The 16,812-nt window shown below is 45.9% G+C and overlaps 1 protein-coding gene across 2 annotated transcripts in view; it reads left to right on the top strand.

Annotated features, from left to right (window-relative positions):
* PIP4K2A (phosphatidylinositol-5-phosphate 4-kinase type 2 alpha) overlaps positions 1–15,896 on the top strand; it is a 158,909-nt gene extending 143,013 nt beyond the window's left edge. For both annotated transcript variants that reach the window (XM_031444703.2, XM_010975119.3), the window contains 4 exons: positions 549–662; positions 9,307–9,550; positions 11,049–11,152; positions 13,680–15,896. In XM_031444703.2, the coding sequence (XP_031300563.1) occupies positions 549–662; positions 9,307–9,550; positions 11,049–11,152; positions 13,680–13,760 (543 nt within the window). In that variant the 3' untranslated portion in view covers positions 13,761–15,896. The remainder of the gene's footprint in view (positions 1–548; positions 663–9,306; positions 9,551–11,048; positions 11,153–13,679) is intronic.
* The last annotated feature ends 916 nt before the right edge of the window (positions 15,897–16,812 follow it).

The raw sequence follows: 16,812 nt of genomic DNA, 5'->3' as shown, positions 1-16,812 counted from the left end.
CAGGTAGGCTTGGAAGGGCAGATGGCTAACCACGGGCTGCCTGTTTTGATTCAGAAATTAGATTGCAGGTGGTGCTTTTCTGAGACAAGATTACAGTTATCTGTAACGTGAACACAGCAAAGGCTACCCCAAAAGTGAGTGTGTTGTAGTGGGGTAGGGGGTGGGTTGTACTAGTAAGAAAATGGAGGGTTCCTGACAAAGAATTCTAAGAATACAGAGTCTATACTTAGAAGACTTCTTGTAAGAAAGTGAATCTAAGAAAGCAGCCAGGTTCATTTTTTATGAAACCATGAAATCTGTTACAAAAACCTCGTAATATGGAGTAGTTCTGACCCTCCATTCCTAGTGGGACTGCTTCCAGTGGCCATAGCTCACTGGTGCCCCCGTGCGGCAGTAGAGCCGCCTCGCATTTTATTGCCTCAGGTAAAACCCCGGCAGGGAATAGGGCAAACAGCTTCCCCGGGTGGAAACTCAGCCTCCAAGATTGGAAGGCGTACATGTTTTTTAGATTTTACTGTCTTTCTCATTCGCTTTCTCATTTGTTTTAGGCCAAAGAACTACCAACGTTAAAGGATAATGACTTCATTAACGAGGGCCAAAAGATTTACATCGATGACAACAACAAAAAGATATTCCTGGAAAAACTGAAAAAGGACGTTGAGGTAAGAAATAATATATATAAAGGGCAGCCCCACTGTATGAACATCAACACTGTTGGGTTTTTAGGAGCTTTGAAAACCGTCCATTTAAATCTGCAACCAAGGCAAAAATGTATATTGTACATTAATCAAAAGCAGATGAACAGGTGTATCTCATACGTGATATGGTTTAAAAGAGAAGTGTGCTGATTTAGCAGCTCCCTCCTCTAAAGAACAACCAACCAACTGGTTTCTTTGGCCGGTGTCCCCACCCTTAGGTTCCCATCTTCTCTGCTGGTGGGGGGAGCCTGTGTGTGGTTCGAGTGCATTCTGACAGAGAGAGCATTTCAACAACAGATGTTTTGTAACTATTTGAATTTGGGGGTTTCTCCATCTGAACCATGTCCCAGTGTTAGTAAACACAGCGTCAGTCACTTAATGCTTAATATTTCCACCAGCCTCTCTGAAATTAGTGTCATTAGGCCCACGAAGCCAGCCTTGCACATCGTGGGAACAGCACAAAGGCAGTTGGGGACACCAGGGTCATTGGGGAGGTTGTGAGAAATAAAATATGATGGGGAAATGGGCTTTTAGACTGTAATGAAGGAGTTCTTTGTAAATATTGTTTTAAGAATTAAGATATACCTTTCTCTATCTTTTATTGTAAACTGCATCACAGTTCTCCTGATGAACATCTTTATATAATTCTAGAAATAAATTCAAGAAAATCATTTTCTTAAAATGTTAGGTGACAAGACAGTGCAGAGAGAGTTCTAATGCAGACAGTTGCGAAACTACATTTTTCTTACTTTTGTTCTTGTGTGGGTTTTCCCCCCATTTAAAATACAGTTCCCCACATACCAGTTCAGATCTGCTACTTAGAGACTTTGTGGAAAGATTCTTTCTCATGTCATTAAAAACAATTAAAATGACTTGAGCCAGAGAATGAATGTCAGGCATTAGACTATAACCCCCATGAGGGCAGAAGCAATATTAATAATTTCCTTTTAATCTTCTAACAGCTTTCATTGCAAGACATTCATACTGACCAAGTTAGTTCATAATTACTATTTTTTTTTTTTTTTTTTTTACATTTTAACCTACATGGTATAAATGCTTTGCTTAGAACCTATTGGTTATTTATGAAGGATAAAAGTGTCCTTTTTAAAGTTTTTCTCCAATTTCTCATTAGTAAGCATTTATTTTTCCTCAGTTGTCAGTGGTTTTTCTTAAAATGCATATTAGTTGAGTATCTCGCTTTTATTTTTGGGTCAGCTTGAGCTGACAACCGACTGCCATGGGTAGAAATACTCTGGGAGTTTTATTATTCTGCAGGTGTTTGATCCCAAGAATAATATTGTTTTAGCAATTATGGTAAATAGCCCTTAGGGTTGTTTGATCTGCCAGAAACATGGTTTGCATCTTTTTTTTTTTTTTTTTTTCTGTCGGCTGTGTATCACTATGACACTTAGACTCCAGAAATAATGTAACTGAAGCTGTTCAAGCTCACGGTTGAATTACATGAGTCTCTTTGCCCTTTCATTGTCTCTAATAGTTCCTTGATTAGAGAATCTGGATAATTTTAATCCCATCCATGGCTCTCACAGCCATTTTGTTGAAGTGGAGGTGGGGCATAAAGTGTCCTTTCATTTTATAAAATTCTCAATGGTTGATTAAGTGTCTAGTTTTGAAATTCATACAGAAGCATTATTAGATTTTAAGCAGGTAATTATGGTGAAGTAGCTTGACATCTGATCTTGATAGTGAGACGAGAATATAATCTAGTTTAATTTTTCCATCAGTTCCATGCTTTCTAATATAGCTGGCTGCCCTGTTTAAGTACAATGTGTTGGGGGGGGTGGAGTGGTGAATGCTTAAAGTAAAAGATGAGTTTATTGCAGCTCAATAAATTTTTCTAGTAAAATAGAACCTAGTGGTTTTCTACAATTGAAATCCTATCCTACTCATATGCCATGAAAAGTACTTCATTCTGATAACATCACGCATGATATGTGAGCCCTTTTCTCCAAAAGAAAATGCTCTAATAGAGACTAAAAGTGCCTTTTGCCCTCTGACCTGCTTGTCACCCGCTCTGACCATGACTGTGGGTAGCTGACACTGACCTCCCCTCTCACTGGCTCACACTGGTACCCAGATGTCACAAGGATGTAAAACCACACTTTCCCATGGTGTCCAGGAGCTGCCCCATCACAGGCCACCTCATCCCTCACATCTTGGAAATGGGTGGGAGGGGAGGGAGAGGCGGGGGGGGGGCGCAGGGGTGGTTGGCAGCCAGCATTTACGGAGCAGGCAGAACACAAGTCCTTCCACTGCAGTCACTAGCTCTCTTCACTCTTCTAACTCCTTGAGGGTGGGTGCCATTATCCCAGTCTATGGATGAGAAGACTCAGCCCAGAGACACCGTGTAATTTGCTCAGAGACACACAGCTAACTAAATTCAGCCTGGGATTTGAGGTCATTGGAGGCTGTACGCCTCAACTGCTCTGACATATAATGCAGATTAAGTGAGAGAGCACAGCTGAGACTGTTTTCTGAGAAAGGGCTCCAAGGGAGGATTGTTAGCGCTTTTAACAAGTGATAAAATGTAACTGTTAAATAGGGCTGGTTGGAATTTTAACTCCGCGTCACTGGTGCGTTGGGAGGTGGTAATTCAGTCGAACAACTGTATTAATAAAGTGAGCAAATAAAGTGAATTCAAATGTGTTGTGAAAGAGAGTTTATAAACAGCTCTGTAGACACACAGTTTTCTAGAAGGGCTTGTTTGTGATAGGGCTTATAAGGATCTTGAGGAAGATACCAGCTCAGAGTTGGCATGATGAGGAATTAACGATGAGGGTATCAGATTAGATGGGATATTCCAAGGGAAAAAGGCTGATCAAGGACTGGCAGATAATTATTAAGTAGCTGGAAAGCAGGGGACCCCAAAGATTATAAAAATTTTAAAGCCTTCATGCTTTGAAATCTTATGTACTTAAATCAGTAGATTTGAGTTAGAAGCTTAAAGGGAAGAACAGAAAACAGCAAATACATATTAAGTTCTTCACATTAGCCGGAGGCAAACCCTTCAGGGAGCCCTGGACCTCTTTTTCTCTTTTCAGCCTCTCATCTTCAGCCCACAGTAGTTTTGTGATGCCCGAGAGGAATTTTCTCTAGCAAGAATCTCAGATTTCCTGCCACGTTTTATTTCCTTCTACTTTAGAAGAGATTTTTAATGCAGTCTTGTAAAGAGAAGAGCTCAGGAATCAAAGGACTGTCCCACCTGTTTCTCCCCTGGGCCCACCTCACCTGAACCTGCCCCCCCCCCATGTTTAAATGACATACTTGATGAAAAAAAGGGTTTTACCATCACATGGACCATTATAGTAACCACTTCCGTTGTTACTTACAGGGCACTGTTTAACACCTCCACTGCACTGTCTCTTTAATCCTTTCCACATCCCTGTGCATTTAGTGGTATGTCCCATTTTATGGCTTGAAAAACTGAGGCTCAGAGAGGTGAACTCACTGTCAACACAGAGCTAGTAACAAATAAGATTTAATTGCCCTTCTGACTCCAAAACTTTTATTTCTTAAATTTTTTTTAGATTACCTGATACTTTAATGAGTCACCCTTCCCAGCAAAAGCTATACTCAACCCCTGTGCTGGCCTGGGCCTTCATTTCTGTCCCAGGCTCACAGATTTGAAGACGGGTATGACACCCACTTGGGGCTGCAGTTGGTTTCCTTGATCTGGGGTCTGTCAGAACAACTTTTTTTTTTTTAACCAAGAAATGCCTTTTCCATTTCACTGATGGTTTAGTGGGTGATGCTGGGAGCTGACTTCACTTTTATTTACTGAATACAAACATTTCCTTCCTGGGAGAGGAGCCTAGGCAGTGGTCTGACCACAGATCAGAGACCCAGAAAAGGCGCTCCCGGCCAGCCATGGCTGTGAGCAGCACAGGGGCCAGGGGAAGACTTGGGTCTGGAGACCCCCCCACCTCATGTGGCTGTACAGCCCTGGTTGTCACCCCTTCCCTTTGGCAAGTTTGCTATAGGCAGCCCTTTACTTTTGTACAGAAAGCACACTTGAAAGTATTTGAACATCAAACATCTGAAAGTCAAACGGTAAACCTGCACGTTAAAGAGATTCCATTCTGCAGAGCAAAGATAGATTGTAAGTGGTCACATTTTGCTTCCAGTAGATGCTGCTTCTTGCAGTCTCAAAGGTCTTGTTGCTCTATTTGTTTTTATTTGGTTTGGGGGATTTGTTTCTTAGAGGAAGGGGTTGGGGAAAATTAGGGAGAGGTAAAGGGAACTGGGGAAGCAGCACAGGTGTTTACTTGTTCAGTAAATAGCAAGTACCTCCATCACTTACCTGGGAGTCAGGGACCCAGCGAGGGTGTCACTGAGCCAGATCCGTTCTGCCCAACGTGCTGCAAGCCCAACGCTGAGACGCCAAGGTTTTCAGCCAAGAGAGGATTTATTCGCAAGGCAGCCAAGCGAGAAGATGCGGAAAACAAATCTCAAATCTGTCTTCCCAAGGCAAGGGGCTGGAGGTACTTGCTGGATAATGAATAAACCAGCAGGCTGGTCTGAGGCATGGGGAGCGTGGGGAAGGTGATTGGAAAAAGGTTCGGGAATCGTTGTTCTGTGCAGGTGTGATTAGGCTATTGGCCTCTGCACGACCGAAGGGTGGAGTTTTCCATCCTCTGCACGGGCAGAAAGACACTCACGCATGCCGAGTTGGAAGGTCTTAACAAGCTCAGCTCAAACCAGATGCAGCTGACTCCAAGTTCCTAGAAAACAACCAGGCAGACACCTTATTTAGGCTCTGTGCCCCTTGGAGGACGTGGGAGTCTCAAAACAACCTTGATTAGTGAAGGCAGGTGAGATGGACTTGACTAATCATGACTCAGTTTCAAAGGCAAAAGCAGCCAGAGCCCCTGCCCTCATGTGGCTGCTGTGTTTGGGGAAGATAGATGTTACCCAAATAGTCTAATAAAATGAATGTGTGGCTAGGCCCTAAGCCAGGTGTCCTTAGTGAAAAGCGTGCAGAGCACACACGCCCGGACAGGAATCAGATCGGGCTTCTGGAGCAAGTGCCCTGCAGCTGAGACCTGAAGGTCAAGTGGAAGGTGGCTGGGACCAGCAAGAGGGCCAGAAGGCAGGCCAGAACAGGTTTCAAGGTGGCCCGAGGGGTGACAGGGCCGAACTATCCAGGTCCCATGAGGCATGTTAGAGTTTGTTACACTCTGTGGGAAATGGGACTCCACTGCAAGGTCTTAAGCATGAGCGTGACACGGTCAGGTTCTTCCCTTCCCAGAGGACTGCAGGGGGCCAGGTTAGGGTGGCATCCAGGCTTTGCCACTTCCCAGAGAGCTTCCAAAGACCCAGAGGAGACAGGGTGGGAGAAGGGGCCTTTTGCCTTGCCACCCCACAAGCTGAGTGGGACCTGGCCTGTGCCCACTACACACCCGTGGGTGATTCCAGTGTCTCCAGTGGTGCCCAGACCTCTGGAGGGCATCCAGGATGGGCAGCAGGGGTGAGGTGGGCAGGCACTGTGCCAGGCATGGGAGGGGTGATGGGGGAGGCGGAGGCGGCGCTGGCCCTGAGCTCAGCCCCCGGCACAGCCTCCCAGGAGCCTTGAACAACAGGTGCGGCAGAAGCGGGGCCACTGGTGAGCATCCTGCCCAGTGCATCTCTGGGCATCTCTCTTGGAATATTTCCCAGATGTCTTGTTTCCAAAACACTTGGCCCACAGGGTGCACCCAAGGGGAAAGAGCCAGTTCCACAATCAAAGCGGGGTGAGGCGTGCTGCTGGCTGACACCCTCTCGGAGACCCAGTCGTGGGAACCTTGGGAGGTTTTCCCTCTCAGAAACCATTTGATTTGTCTGACTCACTATCTCCCTATGCTAGTGCTGTGAAGAACAAGATTTGGGGAAAGCTGCCTTAACCCGTCTTCCAGAGGCTTCACAATACAGCACAAAGAGCAAGAGCTTTGAACGTAGAATCCTGAATTCACGACTTCTTAAAGCTTTGAATCCTTGGGCAGGTTGTTTTTGAATCTTTCTGAGCCTGTTAGGAGCCCCCCTCATTGGAGGCTCCTAGTGCCCACCTCGGGCCAGACCGGCTGTCTCTCTACCCCGTGGGCCCATGGGGAGAACAGGTAGCCGAGATCAGCTACCTGGCTGGGTGACTGGCTCTGTGCTGATAAAAGATTCAAGCATTTGATGGTATTAATCTCTCAAGATGGGGAAAGCCACCCACAGGAGCACGTGATGGGGGATTTGGGGGGAAGCCTCGGGGAAAAGCAGAGGCACCTTCTCTCTGGGGCTCAGAAAACTGCTCAAGACTTGCCCATCAGTACTCTGCTTTGCTTGTTTAATAGAGTAACACCTCTAATTTTCCCAGCTTTACTGATAATATAATTGACAAATTTGTACGATATTTGATGATTTGATACACGTATCTGTCGTGAAAGGATTCCCCCCCCCCGCCTTGAGTTACTTAAGACATCCATCACCTCAAATATTTTACCAATCTCTCCCTATTTCCCCCACTGTCCAGTTCCTGGCAACCACTTTCTCCCCTCTGTTTCTATGAGTTCAATTTGTTTTCTTTTTTGAAGATTCCATGTATAAGTGATACCATGAAGTATTTGTTCTTCTGTGATTGGCTTATTTCACTTAGCGTAATGCCCTCCAGGTCCATCCATGTTGCAGAATGTATGTCAGAATTTCCTCCTTTTTTAAGGCTTAATAGTTCATTGTGTGTGTGTGTATCTCCTTTATCCATTTATCCACTGGCAGACACTTGGGTTGTGTCCTTACCTTGGCTCTTGTGAACAACGCTGCAGTGAACATGGGAGTGCAGATAGCTCTCCAAGACGGTGTTTTCATTTCCTTTGGCTGTACACCCAGAAGTGGGATTGCTGGATCGCATAGTAGTTCTATTTTTAAGTTTCTAAGGCACCTCCAGACTATTTCCGGAGTATGTGCCAGTTTACATTCCCACCAACAGTGTACGAAAGTTCCGTTTTCTCCACATCCTCACTGACGCTTGTTATTTGTCTTAGGGAGAACAGCCATTCTAACAGGCATGAGGGGGCATCTCACTGTGGCTTTGATTTGCGTTTCCCTGCTTTGCATTTCCCTAATGAGTGATGATGAGCATCTTTTCTTGTCTGTGTTGGCTGCTCAGCCCTCCTTTTTGACAAAGGATTTTCTTCTATCTATTTTTAAATATTAAGTTTCTCCTACCTGGCTTAAATTTCTAAAGATAAAGATTTGTGTAGTTTCTCTTTTCTGAGCTCAGTACAAATGGAGGAAGTTAAACCTGGCCGCAGGGGATTCTTGGTGGGAAGACAAGGAAATGGGAGCTGAGGAGGGGGTATGCAGGCAGGAGGCCTGGGCAGGTGACCACTGAAGGCTTTGGGAAACAGCTGGGGCTTGAGGTCCTCTCCTCTGTGTCTTTCAGGGAGCGTGGGTCTCTTTTCACCTCAGACGCAGACTCTGAGAAAGAACTGGTTGCAGGTCTCTGCAAGTTGATTTTATTCTACTTGCAGCCAAAACTTCAAGACCTACCTTTTCATATGCTTCCCTCTATGTAAGGAAGTTTGTTTCCTAAATCCTGTCAGGGTGGCCCAGAGGCCCCTCAGCTGCTCTGCATCACTGAGCAAGGGTAGCCCCGAGCCCTCCCAGAGGCAGGGTCACGTGCCTGCTCAGACTGGGAACCCAGGCTCAGAGCAGCAGTGGGTTACCAAGCCACTTAGCTCCAGGTGGCAGATGGGCTGCCAGTTTTGCCCTCAATAATAGCAACCACATTTAATTGATCAATTAGAATATTGTGCTTCAGGTCATGTGTGTCTGGGTGCATATACTAAAAAAGAAGAAAAGGGGAAAAAAGCATGACGTGCACAGTCAGGAAAGAACTTGGCAAACAGGAGTGGCCAAACCCACAGAGCTAGGTCTTGCCCACATTGTCATTTGGGGGCTGGAACAGGAGAGGGAGGGAGGACACATCCTGGCCTGCGCTGCCTCCTGGAGAGTGAGCCGCCTTCAGCACCTCTGCACCCCACTTCCATCAGAAGGAAAGCGCCAGCAGGGCTGAAGGACAGTGTTATTCACCAGAGTGGTGACACAGGCATTTGTTGGTTGATTGGGACACTGTTGCTTTTACTGATGTGTGATGGACAGCATAATAATCTCCACAGTGTGCCGCATTTCAGAGTGCTTTCACAAGCCGTCCTGAGACTCCCCTGGAAGCGACTTGGGAGGTCCCTGGTTTCCCCATTAGTCAGTCTTAATTGTTGGGAGAAATGTTCTCTTCCCCTCTCCTCGCCAGTCCTGCTCTCTGCTCTCTGGTGCAAGCCAACCTCGGCGTGATAAATGCATCCTTCAGCATCCAGTTTCGCATTTCAGGGAAAATGATCCCAGCTCTGTGCCAGCCCAAAACGTGAGGCTGCAGTTTTGGCCAGAGAAACTGCCTGGGACCGTGACAGCATCACAGAGGAGGTGCCTGGCTGCCTCTTGGGAAAATCCTCTTCTCTTTCCTGCCTTCTCATCACTCACAGCCTTCCCCCGTGTGCATTTTTCTGAGCTTGTTTTCTTTAAATCTGGGGTTGCGTTTAAGGCATAACTGACCGTGTCACCTCCCACCCTCCAGTTTCTTGCCCAGTTAAAGCTCATGGACTACAGCCTCCTGGTGGGAATCCACGATGTGGAGAGAGCTGAACAGGAAGAGGTGGAGTGCGAAGAGAACGACGGGGAGGAGGAGGGGGAGAGCGACGGCACCCACCCCATCGGAACCCCTCCTGACAGTCCCGGAAATACTCTCAACAGCTCACCACCCTTGGCTCCCGGCGAGTTTGATCCAAACATTGACGTTTATGGAATTAAATGCCATGAAAGTAAGCTGAATTACTATCAACTGTTTTTACAATTAGTTGGATTTTTCTGCCTTGTTATCTACCAGAAACCATCACCCCAGCTGCCCTAGGAGACTCATTCTCCAGAGTTCCAAAATAAAGTGATTTCAGGGCAAGAGTATGTTAAAGGTAACTGTAATCTCTGGCTTTGAAATGTAATGTGATGAGGTTCTTGAATTTTGTGATGCTGAAGGAACAGAATGAAACCACACAACAGAGTGGTGTGTGTATACAACACACACATGCACATGCTTGTGTCAGTGTCCATACCATAGGTAAGAAATGTTCTTAAACATTCTTTTCTTTGCTACATGTGGATCTCAAGTGTCGTGAGTCTGACCTGAGCTAGGTGCACATGCGGTCCATCCCAAACCTCTCGCGGACATCCTGTAGGGCAGGCATCTCACCGCTCAGCCCTCTCCTTGGAAGTGCTGAAGCTGGCACAGGGTGGGATGAGAATCTCTGATTTGCTGCAGGCCTGTCCTCTGCTCTCCCCTGGCCACCACCACCCTCCCGCCCCCTTAAGGGGTCTGTGGCCTTCTCTAAAGTGAAATCGATCTTAGTCCTCCAAATCTGGATGACTGGATATTTGTAGGAATATTACACGCTATCTTAGCTACTTACATATGAAAAAGCCAAAATAATTTAGAGGTAAAAGCAGACCTCTTACTTTTTGAGTGGTAAAATTGTGGTTCATTGTTTAAAAAAAAAAAAAAAGTCTCACGGCACAGCAGCCAGGTGAATTTGAGTTGTGTTTTTTATTTTGCTCACCGAAACTGTTCCTTCAACACAGAAAATTAGATATAGTCAAATGCTCTTTTTCTTACTGTTGATAACTGGAAAAGCATCATATTTGTGGAAATACATAGGAAACAGTTATTGTAGAGAATTAGGAACAATGTAGAGAATTGTTTTTGTTTTTTTGAGGGGAGGGAAATAATTAGGTTTATTTATTTATTTTTGGAGGAGGTACTGGGGATTGAACCCAGGACCTTGTGCATGCTAAACTAAGCACGTGCTCTACCCATTGAGCTATACCACACCCCCCTTGGAACAGTTGTATGTAATCGTAGAAAAGGATTAGGGAGCATAATTCTACTTGTTTTATAGAATATTTCTTAAACAGCATTTTTCTGTACACCAAAACAATACACCATCATTAAAGAAAATGCAGACTAACAAAAAATAAAAACTCGGTCTCACCCTTGGTCCTCCAATGCTAATAAATATCCTGGGGTTATGTTCTTTTTACTTTTTAAACAGAGAGAACTGGGGACAGAAAGTTGAGCTGTTTTGCAGGGATAAGCCAGGCTGAAAGAGCCACTAGTGCCTGTTTTGTGACCCCCCCCTCCAGCCTCACCCTCCCGAGTCCCTGCCCCCAGCACGTCCTCCCTCCTCCGGTCCTCCCTCCTTCGCAGCTGGCAGCTCGAGTCTTTCCAGGCGTGTCATCTGACCTGTCATCGCTCTCATCCCTTTCCAGACTCGCCGAGGAAAGAGGTGTACTTTATGGCAATTATTGACATCCTGACTCATTATGATGCAAAAAAGAAAGCTGCCCACGCTGCAAAAACTGTTAAACACGGTGTAAGTACCTCCGCTGCATTTCCTTCCCTGCTCCTGGCCCCTTAATGTTGTCTGTGGTGCAGGGACCAGCTCGGTCCGCTCCTTTCCACTGAGCTGCCCAGAGTCCTTCAGTGGCTCTGGTTCCCCTCAAGGGTCACATTCTGAGGCCGGATTCAGAGCCGGCACGTGCTCCCCCGCCTCTCCCTCAGCTTTTGGCAAATCACTTAAAGTCGGCCACAGCTTCTCTTTTTACCCACTGGGGATATTAACAGACACATGCATCATGAGAATATTACACAAATTCCTTTTTGTTCAAAAAACGGTTAAGGGCTGAGTGATGATAGGTAAGTGTTCCAGTATGAAATGTTCGGAACGGAAGCACTATTTTGTTCCCTGCTTCAGACACTTCCAAGATACGCAACATTGTATTCCTTTCCACCCGGGGAATTGTATTTTTTTCCACCTGGTGAATTGTATTTTTTTTCCATTACAGACATTTTTTGAGTGCAAGGTCAAAGTCTAATAGCACAAGTCCTGCACTTTTACTGTGCTGGCTCGGAATTCCTCTTCCAGGCCTGGTAACTTGTTGAATCCCCGTGACCAGCTTGTGAGAGGTAGCTAGTGGATCCCCCTCGTCTGATGGAGAGACAGGAGGAGAGCTTCTTGTGGTAACTTGCTGGGATCACATCACTGGGAGGTGGTGGAGGGAGGACTGCACTCCAGGACCCAGCCTGGCCCCTTGCTCTGGGCCAGTTCCCCGACCCCCACCCACCAGTGAACCCCACTGGCCTGGCTGGACTTCAGAAGTCATGAGTCTTCACTAGGCTGTAGGGATCCATTCTGGCTTTCTAGGAGTGCTAGAAAAGCCTTAGAGCCCCTCCCCAAGATGAACTGGTGCCCCAGCTCACTCCTACCAGGAGGAGGAGGCGAGGTGCTTCCCACTCAGTGTGGAGCCAACCGAGATAGCCCAGAACATCAACCTCCACTAAAGGCCCTTTTTCTCTATTTTAAGTCATCCAGCAATGGAACCAGCCTAAAACTATACCCCACTTGCCATAGAAATATGTCAGTCACATCACCAGCTATTTATGGCATTCCTGCTGTGTACAAAGCACAAAGACCTCACTGGGCCCACCCGGTTTGGGAGGAGGGGACACAGTAGCTCTCACCCAGTGGGTGGCATCACAACCTTCTGAGTTCTGTTTGTAAGATAATGTGGTGCCAGATGCCCCGTCCCCTTTGCCTGATTCTCAGTCCAGTTTGGGAGGCTGGGGGACAGGTCTGTGAAAGGCTCTGTGGTAATTCTGACGCTCAGCTCTAGTTGAAAAGCCTGGGAGTATTGCAAAGACAGAACGAGGTCGGAACCCCTGTTTCACATTTCCAGTTGTGTGCCCTGGAGGAAACGCTTTGGAGCTTCAGTGCCCCCAGCTGATGAGGGGGGCCTGATGTCTTGCTGATGGGGCTTTGTGGTGAACAGGCAGAACAGTGGGGTGGTGCTGTGTGTCTCTTCCCACCCCTCCTCAAGCCTGCTGTGATCTGCTATACCATATGCAATTGGAAATGTGTCACAGCAAACGTGGCTCCATCTTAGTCAACCTTTAAGTCACCAGCTCAGCTCCATGATATAGCACACGGCCTAAAATCGTGTGCAGTTTGCAAGAGCAAGACATTACTCTTTGCAAAGGAATGTTGTGTTGAGCTGCTGCTGGGAACCATTTTCCGCCATCAAGACCTGGGCTCCTCTGTGCGGTGGAAGTTACAGGTTCCCCTGTGGGGTGCATGTGTAAAAACAGCACCTGGTGACTTAGTGAAACTCTGGTCCTGCACTTTGTAGCGCAGGAAACCAGCTGATAACTACCAAGGGTCTGCAGGCCAGCACTGTGCCTCTCGTAATAGGAAATCCCCACCGAGCCTCTGTGAAGGGGAACAGTGGCAGCCCTGTGCCCAGTGCTGCAGGGACCAGCTCCTGCCCCTCTGGGGAGGTGCAGTTACAGTGCTGTCTCACCTGGTTACGGTGCCAGGAAAGAGCCCGGGCAGCCGACATGACCTGACTGCTGCCGCCGTCATTTTTGAGCACTCAGCCACTCGCCTCGGTCCTGAAAAATGAGCACTGTTCTTGCCTCCTTGTCTTCGGAGTTTCCCTTTGGCTAAAGGTTGCTGTTTGTGTCATTCTCAAGGTATCTCCAATCGGCTCTCGTGGGAAACAGAAGTATTCTCCCCGTGGCTTCTGAATGTAGGTCACACAGATTCCACGTTTGACAGGAGCACCCCAAAGCTAGCTGGTTGGGTTTTTTTTTTTTCCAGTGGCAGCAGTCAGTGTGTCTGACAATGGCATCTGTTGTTCCCATGACTCTGCCTCATTTCATACCCAGAATCCTAAGAGCCTTGGTTATTCAGACACAATATCCAGGATATTCTGAGTTAGGTTTTAAGAGCAGAGAAGCTGCCCAGGTTTGAAAATGGTTGGCTTCATATTCAGCTGCAGCTGGAAGTTGCTGTAGGTGCTGACTAGTAACTGTGTCAACATTCCTCCTTTCACACTGCCCAGGCTGGCGCAGAGATCTCGACCGTGAACCCAGAACAGTATTCAAAGCGCTTTTTGGACTTTATTGGCCACATCTTGACGTAACGTCCTGCACAGCTGTGGATGGACGTGAGCATGGGAAGGACAGAGGTGTGTTCGGTGCAGGCAAAATGAAAACCAAACTCCGCGAAGCACACCTCCTCGTTTACATCTTCAGGCCAAGATGACTGATTTGGGGGCTACTTGCTTTAACAGCTACCTGATATTTCCCAGCATCATTCTAGCTATTTCTGATTTGTGTGTGTGTGCGTGTGCGTGTGCGTGCGTGTGTGCATCTCGAAAATAAATTGGTTAATTACTGAAAACCGACCAGCTTCAGTCAGAGTGTGTTTGGGGCCACAACCCCCCCGATTCCAGCTGTGGACGAATGACTGAACAGATGAGTGAGTGAGCGAGCACGTGCAGGGGGCGGGGGAGAAAGCAATGCATGTCAGACCAACCATCTACGCACCGCACGATAAACTGTGGATCAGTTTATCCTTTTGGAATTGAAAGATGTGAGACAGTATTCGTAATAATAATGAAGATAATAATAATGAAGATAATAATAATGATGGTGATTAAAAGGAAAAAAACTTACTGCAGATGTGACACTTCTACCACGCACGCTGACACTCCTTAATAGTTGTACCCCAGGCGCTGGACAGAGGAGGCTGGCATCTCCCGCACATCCTGGTTCAGGTGTGGGGATTCTTGGTGTCCGGGGACAAACGCCCCTCCTCCGGCAGGAAGCTGATGCCCCTGGTGACTTGTCTCTGTACATTTTCACCTCAGTAAATATGTCCAGGAAAACTGCTTACTTCTCTTTTCTTGCCTGGAGCTTCTTCACTGATACACTGTTATGTTGCGATATAGGAATTAATGCTACGAAATAAAAATAAAGCTTACCTGAAAAGTGCATAGTTTTGGGCAATGGTATCTACATCTCTCACAGTGGGAAGGTGAGCAAAGAATTTAGAACTCTCAATTCTGCCAAACAGTGGTATTTTGTTACGAATTGTCCCTTTAACTGAAACCCTCAATATTACTGTTTACATTATTAGGAAAACAGGGATATTTTTGAATCTAAAAATTTAATGTACAGCATGTGATTTTTGAAGTTTACATGTAAAGTCATTTTACAGTGTAGGTGAAATAATGTTTGTCATATTTTGAAATATCCTGCAGTCATGTTTTGGGGTGAATGTTTTACTCAAATTACATGGCAGGCAGTCTTTTACAGTAAAAGGAAAAGGGTTGTTTTGTTTCCTCCGGATGTACATTTATCAACCTAATGGTTTTTTCTTTTAAGAAAATGTTTAACCCAGATCTGGTTATGTAAGTTCATTGCCCTAAACTGTGCTGTGTCTAGTCAAGTTATAAATTTCCAACACTGATCGTGTATTTACCAACTTTCTGGCATTTTCTGAAAGGCGTCAAGCTAAAATATTAGACTTGCTTAGAGTAGGTTATCAAGTTATACACTGTGCTAAAGCTGTGCCTTTGAAATCCTTTGTTTAAAACGTGAGATGATTGTTGTAGGCGGGTTCAGGAAAAAAAATCCGCCCTTTGGTAATTATTTACAACTCAACAAACCCTCCCTGCCGTACTGCCTCTTCCAATGACTTGACTTCAGGGCTTATCAAGTCTGCAACTGTGCCCAACACATGTGAGTTTACTTCGGAAAACATGAGGTGACAGCAAGTCGGAGCCGTGGGAAGCCAGCAGCAAGGCCGTTCTACATCTCCTGACTTCACAGAGCTTGGGTATCCTCAACAGGCGATGTCGACAGCACTGGGACCTGGTTGTCTAATCTGTATTTTCTGTACTTAAGTTAACTGAGATGGTGATTTAGGTTTTCCCTCCACCACTCATTCTGGCATCGAGTTCAGCGTTCTGGACTTTCAGTGTTCTGAAGTTAGGTTATGGTTCCTTTGATTCAGGATTACAAAAGTGAGACCCTGAAGTAGAGAGAAGGTACACGTACACTATTTGACTAACTGTTTCCTTTGTGGCCAATCTGTTCATGCTTTTAGAAGTTTACAAAATGCTTTCTTTTTGTCTGTAACAGTCTCTGCCGTCCCTTTCTGTTGGCCACCTCTTCTGGCAGAGTGAGAAGTTTGCCTTGTATTTCCTAGAGCTAACAGTACACTCCAGTCATGAGCCGGGCTTTACAAAATAAAGCACTTTGATGACTCACAAGGTGGAGCCTTTGTGTCTCTCTCTCGATTGTGTTTCTGTTACAAATTTTAAATACTCGGTACTAAGAGTATCTTTTGCTGATCCCTGAAGAAGTAAAACTGAATCTTTCCACAAATTGGAGCTTTGCCTTCAACCCGTGAACTATTTTATTAGTAAATAATAGAAAATTTCCAGGACAAAATTGACCTACTGCAAGGTGGATAAAGAAAAGAAATCTCTTCAGTGAATACCCTCTAAAGTTTCTTAGTTTTATTTTTAATTTTTTCCAACCATAGTTCTGTGTATCACTGTTTTTTGAAATTTTACCGGGAAGGCATGGGTGGCTAGAGGCTTTTTATTGTGTTCCATTGTCCCTGGTGCGCAAACAGCTTACCTGTAGCGCTTGTTCTGAAAATGTATAATTGTGCTAATTTGATCAGTATGTGAGGGAATTATTTGAGCGTAATGCACTTTTCACATTTGCTGTATTTACAGTAGCTCAAGAACACAAGATGAACACACAGAACTACACCCAGCTGAACTGTGCCCATAGGAATTATACCAGACACACCCTCAGACATCGACCTCAGCTCTCCCTGCTGGGGGTCACACTGGCCCGAATCTGGAGGGACAACTTTCCTCCTGACTTCACATCACTCTCCTCCCCTTACTATCTGAGCCCGCCCCACGCCCATGACCCACTCCCTGCATCCCTCAGGGCTTCATCAAGATCACGTGCCACATTTACTGTGGTATTTATGCTGACCATTTAGCATGTTTTAAACTGCTACTGTTTTCATTAGGTTTTTTTTAGTGTTATCACTAATGATGCTTTTGGGTACTGTACCCCAATCCCATTATTCCCATGAGCTCTGTGGTTTTTACTGGGCAACTGCACAGAGGATGCATTTTTAGGAGCATACATGTTACATTACAG

The sequence above is a fragment of the Camelus dromedarius genome, chromosome 26 (assembly GCF_036321535.1).
Source record: "Camelus dromedarius isolate mCamDro1 chromosome 26, mCamDro1.pat, whole genome shotgun sequence".
Lineage (NCBI taxonomy): Eukaryota > Metazoa > Chordata > Mammalia > Artiodactyla > Camelidae > Camelus > Camelus dromedarius.
Note: the sequence above shows the minus strand (reverse complement) of the source record. Positions and strands in the feature narration are given on the sequence as shown.